This window comes from Lottia gigantea (assembly GCF_000327385.1).
Source record: "Lottia gigantea unplaced genomic scaffold LOTGIsca_8, whole genome shotgun sequence".
NCBI classification, from domain to species: Eukaryota; Metazoa; Mollusca; class Gastropoda; family Lottiidae; genus Lottia; species Lottia gigantea.
Window position 1 is genome coordinate 134,286 of NW_008710662.1, and position 9,958 is coordinate 144,243.

The 9,958-nt window shown below is 31.4% G+C and overlaps 1 protein-coding gene across 1 annotated transcript in view; it reads right to left on the reverse strand.

The window, feature by feature from the left end:
* The window catches only part of LOTGIDRAFT_108137 (hypothetical protein), a gene marked incomplete at both ends in the record, with an annotated part of 58,260 nt that extends 48,508 nt beyond the window's left edge, over positions 1 to 9,752 (reverse strand). Inside the window, 22 exons of the mRNA XM_009066802.1 lie at positions 46 to 194; positions 786 to 923; positions 1,379 to 1,443; positions 1,861 to 2,017; positions 2,339 to 2,453; positions 2,755 to 2,844; positions 3,123 to 3,248; positions 3,871 to 4,053; positions 4,483 to 4,602; positions 4,966 to 5,046; positions 5,210 to 5,301; positions 5,722 to 5,815; positions 5,980 to 6,011; positions 6,398 to 6,499; positions 6,967 to 7,051; positions 7,257 to 7,337; positions 7,667 to 7,764; positions 8,009 to 8,126; positions 8,411 to 8,516; positions 8,896 to 9,029; positions 9,182 to 9,292; positions 9,660 to 9,752. Of these exons, the coding sequence (XP_009065050.1) occupies positions 46 to 194; positions 786 to 923; positions 1,379 to 1,443; positions 1,861 to 2,017; positions 2,339 to 2,453; positions 2,755 to 2,844; positions 3,123 to 3,248; positions 3,871 to 4,053; positions 4,483 to 4,602; positions 4,966 to 5,046; positions 5,210 to 5,301; positions 5,722 to 5,815; positions 5,980 to 6,011; positions 6,398 to 6,499; positions 6,967 to 7,051; positions 7,257 to 7,337; positions 7,667 to 7,764; positions 8,009 to 8,126; positions 8,411 to 8,516; positions 8,896 to 9,029; positions 9,182 to 9,292; positions 9,660 to 9,752 (2,370 nt within the window). The remainder of the gene's footprint in view (positions 1 to 45; positions 195 to 785; positions 924 to 1,378; positions 1,444 to 1,860; positions 2,018 to 2,338; positions 2,454 to 2,754; positions 2,845 to 3,122; positions 3,249 to 3,870; positions 4,054 to 4,482; positions 4,603 to 4,965; positions 5,047 to 5,209; positions 5,302 to 5,721; positions 5,816 to 5,979; positions 6,012 to 6,397; positions 6,500 to 6,966; positions 7,052 to 7,256; positions 7,338 to 7,666; positions 7,765 to 8,008; positions 8,127 to 8,410; positions 8,517 to 8,895; positions 9,030 to 9,181; positions 9,293 to 9,659) is intronic.
* Positions 9,753 to 9,958: the final 206 nt, after the last annotated feature.

Sequence of the window (9,958 nt, forward strand, 5' to 3'; positions counted from 1 at the left end):
TTTCAGGCCAGTAATGTTGATTAGGAATAATTTCATGGGGCTTACCTGGAAAAAGTAGTTTGAAGCTAAACCTGGGCCAGAAATTCTTCTAGCAACAAAACCATCTCTAGCTGGTACACGTCCACGACTTTTTATAATAGTTTGAAACATGAAGGTGTCCCATAATCCTCTTCCAGTTCTTCGTAACAAACCAACTAATAATATCGAAAAAATTCAATTTCAAAATAGTGATAATAGCTTTAGTCAAAATCAAACTTTACCCAAAAAGGTTTTCCTTGTATGAAAATAATCACTTAACAGACGCCATTAGCCAATAACAGAACTTCCTTATTTCAGCAAAGGAAAGGTTTCACTTGAGTTCCCATATGAACAGTCCCAAAATTGTACAGATAAATCTAACTTATGGTTTGAAAGGGTAATATTATTGGTTTGAAATCTATGAAGTAACTAGACCACAAATGAAAGAATTTAAGAAAATGTCTTTAATGAACAGATGAGACATTTTGGGGGTTTGATTTTAGTCTTGAATATATGTAAATAGTCTTCAGAAGTACTAAAAATGTACGAAAATGGCATAATTCCTTCAATTGACAAGTCATCATTTTAACATTCAAATGCAGATAATTCTGGACACACATGGATTTGATGGCTCACATTTCGACTGTGAGCTGTGAACACTATTACTGATTAGCTCAGCTAAAAAGTTCCAGTTTCTGAGACTTAAGTAGGATTGGTCAAAAACCTGTCCCTTTAAATCTAAAAAAGTCCAAAGTACATATACTTACAAAATATAACGAAAAAAGCAGCTGTAGGACAGATGATAGCTCCTGTTATAAAGGCAGCTATAGGTTGTAAACAACCTTGTATAATTATATTCCATATTACAGCTTCACATACACAGAAAAACCGATTAACACCTTTCTCTCCTATTTCAGCATTTAATGAAAAATATTAAAAAAATCATATAAAATCGTTATCAAGGTATACAATTTACAGCAATTCAGTCTTTACTTCCTGGACTATTTATTTTGCTCCTAAAAGCCATAGAGTGAACAATGAGGAAAATCTTTAAAATACTCAGTCTGTAACAGAAGGGACCGTTATTGTTAATCTCAACAACTAAACCATTTTCCTGTATCTGCTCTCTCAATACAAGGGAAACTGGAGATCCAGTTTATACAACGCTAGCATTGAACCTCGGCTTCCCACAAAAAAAAAAAACAGAATTTTTGTTGCTTTTGTAAAATTGTTAGGGGAGACACTACTCTTCCACTACTAAGCATTGAGTAATCTTCAATTTTACATATATACTGCCAGCATCCTTTTCAATTTGTTTTCCAATAAGTTTCATCGGGGATATAATAAAATATAATCTTACCAGGACAATCAATATCATATACCAATATAAATCCTAGATGAGCAATTAAAGTTACAACTGGAACCCTATAATGTCAATATTTAAAAAAGAAGTCAATTGCATAATATCATTTTCAATCATAGTTTTTGTATCAAGTCAGTGATGCACAAAGGGTAAACATTTTAATTGAACTGGACATACTTTTGCTTGTGATCAGTCTAAAGAGATAAACTAGCAAAACCCTTCAGTGTGCAATGATGGAAAGTTTGTTTGCACAGCAGTCTTTTCTGAATTAAACTAGGAGTGGACAGTCTGACCCTCTGAATATTTATGTATCCTACTTTCCTGTCACAAATGTGGCTTACAAAGAGAGACTAGACGACCAGTCAGAGTAAAATGAGGGAAATTCTGCCAGGCCAGTATTGACCCTCTCTTCTTTGATTTCCAACTAGAACGTGAATTATCAAATGGGGCAATAATATGGAAAAATATAGCAAACTTACCATACAGGACAAGTTAGAGCTAATGTTATAGATAATAATGATGATACTAAAGCCACTGTAGGGAAGACTAGAACAATTAATAAACTACCTAAACTCCCTTTAATAACATAGTTCCAGAATCTATTAATATGACGAGACAGACTCTTTCCTAAAAACCCTGAAAAATAGAATCAGAACAATATTTTGATCTTGGTTCATTAAGACAGTTTGGAGCTTTGTATATTCAAATTAATGCAGGACACGAGACTGCTTTATGAGAATAATGCACGGCCTTTAGCACAGAGTATATTCAAAACTACATGCTTTTTACATGTCAGCCCCTCTGACCTGCATCACCAATCGAAATATCCAAGAAATTATCTCAAAACATGCCGTTTTTGAACTCTGTACAATCTGGTTAGCATGATGGCATCTAACTCACTGAGCCACAGCAGCTCTGAACATGATGAATTGTTTGAAGATATAATTCCAAACTAACCTGTATCAGGAGCTTCTTCAAAATCTTTCCGTGATTTTCTGACATGTTGCCATAGTAACTGTAACCTTGACGTTAATGTTTGTGTACGTGACGACTCACAAGGATGAAGAGCACCCTACAAAAAGATTTGATCAAACTTTCAGAAAACTGAACCCCAGAAGTCTAGACTATTGCAAAACAAGTGCATCATGAAATATGACAGCATCAAATCAATGCCAAGGTCACAAGAGATCTAACTGGTTTCTTTCAGGGCAGAAGTTTAGATGGGCTGGCCATTACTTGTTCAATCATTGTCAAGATATAGATTGCCATTGACTGAACCATTTACAAAATTTTGAAATCCAAAACATACAGAAATTACATTTTATTTCAAATAAAACTATGTTTAAGATAAATAAAGCCTAAATTCAACTTACAGTGAATTGACTAAGTTGATAATCAGGGGTAAACGATTTGGGTAAAAATAAAGCACGAAGGCTAATAGGACTACACCATGGTATAACAATCTACAAGATAAATATACATGTATCATTCATAATTATTCACAATTTCAGTGAATTAAGCAATGCTTTTTTGGCATGTTTTTTTCTCTGAATCTTGGCTAATTCAATAGAGTTAATTCTTGTGCAATCTTTAAATTTGTGTCATTTATATTTTGACAGTACTGGATACTGATACAGACAATCTTAAAAATACATTCACATGAGGTTTGGCTGAGAATAGAAATAATTCTTGTAAAATATGTTTCAAAGGTTCTGTCTACTAGTAGGAACAATATACTTACTCCAAAGAAGAACATGGAATTCCACATCCATGTCCAGGTTCTCTGTAAATAGTTCCACCACCTCCAGAATGGATGCCTAGTTGTTGTTCTACGTTCTACATATTTCTCTAAATCATATCTAGGCACCTGTTGGGATGGAAAGACATAATTTGTCTGTCTTTATGACAAAATAGAAAAATTACGTTAACATGCCCTCAAACCATAGAGATTACTAGTTGCACCCTAGAAGCTTTTGTAGTATCCTTGGTCTCTATTGCGAGCAAATCTACGCTCGTTACACCCAACACTGGGGTATCAACAAATAATGGTACAGTGGAGTGACTCTATGCTCGACAGATAAGACCTAGCCAAACAGTACCAATCTTCAAGACAAATTCGTACAAAACTATCTAAGCATAAAAATAAAAGCTATATTCGCTCCAGGGGGAGTCACTTAATTAGACACGTCTAGATCCAGAGTATATTTACACTGATCTTGCTATCCATAGAAGAACTAATGTATTAAAGTGTGCATTGCCGTATTAAAAGGTCAAATGACATCATAGTGCCACAATGTGAAGACGAAAGCAACGAATAACCAGACACTCAACCAGAAGTTAGAAATATAAACAATGCTACAAAGGACGGATTGGATTTGGAATATGAACTGCTGGTTACACTTCATAGAAAATTCAACTGGAAAAATATTTTGCTGATGCGAAGTGGCTGCTCTAGTTCAAAACGCAACTCTCACCTCTTTTCTAATGACAATATCTTTCTCAGCAGCAGAACTAATAGATGTCTCTTTAAATACAGTAGGTATAACTACAGATTCTCCTCTATAATATCGTTTTATAATATAATTACTAGGAAACCATATCTTAGAATTAAACGTATATTGTCTATTAGGTTGTTTAACTTTACTTAATTCTTTCTTTAATACACTCTCTCTCTGAAAAATCATAAAATAATCATAACACATGGAGCTATACAACAAAAATGTGTCCATCTTGAGTCAAGCTTTTAATTCAAGCTCACAAAGGTAGCAAACTTTTGTTCCATAAATGCCTGAAGTTGCATTCACATCTGTATTTCTGATAACTCAAGAATAACTTAACCAAGTATTCAATAGCCAATTAAGAATTGTATTATGATGCAGGGAATAATAGAAGTTGTCACTCAAGACATTAATACGTCTGCTGTATAGTTAATTTGCCGCCATTTTGATACAGTGTCATGCACTTCACTTTTGGATATGAATAATGTATGTGTTTCTTCTTACTGTTAAGTTGCAAATAACAGACAACAGGACCAAGGTCTAAAATATTGATATGCCATTCAGATTCTTGTTTTCATTTAAGGGGAACAAACTAAGCATTACCTCTTTAATAAAGTTGATATCTCGTTTAATGAAATATACAGCTTGTTGTAAATCCTGTTCTTCACATAAACTAGTAGCTTCTTCATGTGCAGACCATAGATTCTGAGTTATAAATTCCTCCTAAAAATTACCAGAAAATCAAACTTAACAATATCATTTTACAGAAGAAAGAACAGTGCCCTGTTTCACACAAAATCATATGATTGTAGCTACCATGGAATTTCTTGTGAAACAGTGCCCAGGACATAATTTTATTGACAAGAAACAGTATAAAATACTAGCTGTTGATATAAGCAAGCAATACAAAACAATATTAGATATGTGACTAATATATAGATTTTTGACGGTCTTTAGTAATCTCAGACTCTACATCAGAGATTATCAATGCTGGTAAGAAATTTCATAGATTGTGATAACAATTATTTTACAAATATCTTCTTCAGAATAATTCGTCAACACCAAGATATAAGACAAAAGATTTACTTCAAAACAGTCCAACTGTTCATTCATCCAAGCTCTAATCCGTGACTTAACAGGGTACTGTTTCTTCAGATGTTTAATCAACTACAAAACAATAAAAGAAAAGTTTTGTTCATTTAGTATACTTATTGCAAACCAATAACAAAATTGTTCCCAAAGCTTTTCAACCTATTAGTTCAAAGACCGAAGTAGTCCTATTGTTTTCTTGGTACATTATAATACAAAAATGCCACTAATTTAGACTTACTTGTTCTTTATGTTTCTGCATATTACTCTGTAGATTTTCTACTGCTTTACGTAAAGCTATGACAGTTTGAGCTTGAGCTATTAACAATTCACCTAAAAGATGGATATAAATTAATAATAATTAGATTGAAGAAATATCTATAGTTTACAATATTTCAAACAAATAACGAAGAAGGCTAATTATCTACCATTTAAATCGGTTTCAAGGTTCTAATATCAGCTGATGACTAAAAGTCTGGTGATTTTGAAGAATTTTTGATGAATTTATCATTATTTCATTACCCAGTGGAAAGTATCAATTCTAATAGTATTGACAAGCTTGATTTGAAATACAAATCTGGATTTTTTTGTTTCTTAATTTTCTTTGGGTGACCCCACTTGCTATTCATGATCTGATAAAATTATTGTGCAACTTCTGTTCTGGGTTTATATTGGTTTATATTCAACCAATCAAATGCTCTGTTTAATAAAAAAGATTTTCTTTCTTTGTCTAACAATTTGAATATAACATACCTATACCAGGTTGTAGATTATCTAATTCAGCATTATTTAATATAGCTTGATATACTCTTCTTAAATACTCTTTCATTACAGATTCATTCATTTTCTAAAAGAATTAATCAAAGATAAACTACCTATAAAAATGTTCCATTTTATCATTCAACTTCTAATATTTATACAGAATTAATTTTGAAATTGGATAGGGTGAAGTGAACAAACCCTATATAGCACTTTGAAAATATTGAATATTCATTAAACTAAAAATCCTACCTCATTCATTGCTTCAGCAGACAAATTTTTATCTAAAAAGATGAATTATTTTAATAATATAAATTAAGATAAAGATTCCACCTTTGAAAAATAAATCTTACAAAATTAAAGTTTGTAATAGGGATTGAAGGCCAACATTGGGTCAACTTTCGAAAGCACTGACTGAGAATTCTGAATTTTTCTGAACACGAGGAAAATTGGAACCCATGACATCTAATGACCTTAAAAGTGACAAACCAACTTGCTACTGAGTATGTTTGTGATAAATGTGAAAACTTACAAGAAAATTTGAAAATTGATCAAGGGCTATGATCTTTGATTATAATGTATCACAAAGTAATCGTAAATAATAATTGATTTTGAAGTATAAACACAATGTCTTTGATAAAACTAACATATATTTTAAGATATTACATACCTTTAATTTCTCTCATACATTTTTGACGATACTGTATATGCCATCCCTTAGATTCTCTATCTAATATATTACTTAATATTGGTAAACAATTGTTGATCAAATCTATAATATGAAAAATAATTTCAAATATACAATACCAGTTTTCTTAAAGATGAAACAAATCTAAAACAGTATGAGATGATTTTCATTAAAAAAAGTTTCAATCCCCTGGGGGCGTGGGACTAGGGTGTCAGGGATGTGGTCAACTGGTGTAGAAGAAGAATTTATTTTAAATTGAGAGAGCACCTCAGATCATCACATGCTGAAAATGTGGATGAAACAAATTTTTGGGGGTGTGAAAGGTCCAGGTGATTGCTCCAGGTTGAAAAAGGTTGGGAACCACTGTGCTAAATCTTCAAATACGTTTGTCACATGCCTTTAATCCTTATTTCACAAAATTTTAATTCAAAAAACTGAATATTGAATTGTTTTAAGTCACTTATCAATCAGATAACAGAACCAATATTAATCGTAAGTTATATTTTTGTGAAGACTAAGATTCTAGAATATTATGAAATAAAATGAATTACCTTTATTAAACAATCTTAGATCTATTTCTAAACCTTTAGGTGTTTGATAACGATAGGGAACTTGTGGTGGTTGACCATCTACAACCTACAAATTATTTTAAATAGCACATTCAACACATGTACATACAAATATTTAGTACAAATCATACTTTAACAGGCATATCAAAGTCCATTTTTCTTCTAATGTCCTTCAACAATTTCTAAGTTAACTATTAGATTTCACTATATTTTGATCATAGGAAATAACTCAGGGTTTCTGATATCAAAAGCAAGGTTTGAAAAAGGATTACCTTATATCTATCTGTACGTAATAATCTACTCTGTTCTTTAACATAATCACAATAATTACTTAACTCTTGTTTATGGTTAGGCTGAAATATTATTTAGAATGAAATAAAAGCCAATATTGGAATCATCTTCAAGGAAAAAAAGTTCTGATGGCACAGCCAATATTTCTGACACTTGGTACAGTGTCCGCCTTCAACCTATATGAACAATTTAACTTGACAATTGTTTGATTTATATTACAAGTTTCTATAAGGGGCATTCCATTTTCACGTATGATTCCTGAAGTTCTTGTAATTTCCCAAACAAATTTTTGTTCACAATCCAAAACATTTCAGAGTCAAAAGTCATATAAATTCAGACCTTATTCAGATATTTCAATATGTAAATAAAAAAAAGAAATTTTAAGACTTACTCTGACTGTTAATTCTGCTACTAAATACTGCATATGTTCTTCTCTAACTTTAAAACTTAAATCACCAGAAGTAGTAGAGGGCATACCAAATAATACATCTATTATAAATTAAAAAAATAAAAATTTTAAGGACAGTGGCATTTGTTTACCCTATCAAGATTTTCAATATTAAAGCTACAGAAAAGAAGGTTTCAGACTAAGGCTGGTTGATGACAAGATTTGGAAGATTAAAAATCTATTATGTTAGCAGTTGTATTTGAAGTTTCCAGGTTTAGACACAGAACTTTAAAGTTTCATACAAGTATAGATACAAAAATTTCTGGAAATTTTGTTGACTCTTACCTAATAATTTCCATATTCCTTGTGTCCAACCTTTAAATGATTGACTTAGAGAGAAGAAATGAGATTGAAATCTGTTTCTAGCTGTTATTATTAACAGTCTCAGAGACAATGCAGAGTCCTGAAAAAAAGGTAAATTTATTTATTTTACAAATTTTGGAAATTCGTTCGCATTTAAAAGACATCTTATTGCGAAAATGTTTGAAATTTGTCTTTTTTCACCAAAATGCATCTTTTCATTTTTCTTGTTACAAATAGTTTAAACCCTTTTCAGATCTAATTACGTTTATCATATGAAGAGATAACTATTAGATCATACATTTAACAAGTAGGCCTAAGACTAACTTGATGTTGGAGTGTCTCTGGATGCCCTAGGAGAAACATTTTTGGGTCATATGAACTTACATCTAAAAGAGTATCATGTGCTCTAACTGTGCCTTTCTGTAATAGTTGTGTTAGTCTCCATTTATGAGTTTGACCAGGAAAATGAATACTGTCTACTTCAAATTCACTGTAAAATAAATAAATAGTATTTCATCTCTCTGTGATAGAAAATGTTAAAATCTAAAATGCTAGTCCTAAAAAAGATGAGTGAATAATGATTGAATTTGATAAAATTATGCTGCATATTGTCCACATAAGCTTATATCATTTTAGTAAAAGAATCTAATCGTTTAATCTTTTGAGAGACAGAACATTTGATTGGTTGAATAATGCACAACCTAGGACATAAGGTGTATAACAACTTTTTCAGATCAAGGATGACAAGTGGGATCCCCATCAGAAACATCCCAATTTGCATGTTACTCATTTTGAAAGTTCAGGAATTATCTAGAAAAGGGAGTCAATGCACAATCATGTTTCATTGCAGATGTATAAAATAAACGTACCCATGATTCCATACACTATCTAACTGTTTATCACTTAATCTCTTTATACCACCAAACTGGTTTAATGCTACTTCATCTAGCTCATCAAATGTTGGAGCTATAAATAACTGTTCAAACAAACTCTTTTTCTGAGACTGCAACAAAAAGAACGAAATTAGACATAGAAGTAAAAATCTATTGAAATAATACTCTTAAAATGTTCGAATATAATTATTTAACAACAGAATCCCTCTATATGATGATAAATTCATAAAACTGAAAAACAATCAAAACAATTTTACCTAACCTTATAAAATTCTGGTTCATCAGGGTTATCAGGTCCATGGTTTAATTCTGTAAGTGAGGGTGGTAAGTGAATAGGAAATGTTCTCCAATGAAATAACAACTGTTCACCAAGCTATAAAAAAATAACAAACATTTTTCTTATGATTTGTTATCAAAACTGTTGATCTAAATTAAGTACATTTAAATGTTTCCTTCCAAATTTTTTCTTCAACATTACTTAACTGTTGTAGAAAAATTGTCATGCTATAAATATTCCACCACTTGAGCAATTATGCAAGAGTCATGATGTGGCACTGTGTCATACCTTGAAAAACAATTAAAAAGGAGTTTTACATGCTACTCATCTGATTCTGATAGAATTTGGGTGACTTACTCTATAGAAAATTAAATTTATGTCTGCTTATCAATTGGTTGTAACAAGCACTATCACCAATCAAGGCTCAATAACTTTTATATTTCATCTAGACAATATGACTTACTTGTTTAATTGAGTCCATGACCTCAGCCATTTCTGGACTAACTTTAGAAGTATCATAGTTAAAATACAACGGCTCTTTCTGAAATAAAATCATACAAAAATGAAGAAATTCTCTATATTTGTTAAGTTTGTCATTGAAAATGAAATAAACTAACTATGTTGGTGAGAAGCAGCTTGTGAGCTGACAATGACAATAAATTTATGTTCTAACAAAAACATATAATTAAGTACCGGTAGCGGTAACCATAGACTGTTACTAAGTGTTACGATATTGACAAAGCTTATATCTCTTTCATAAAA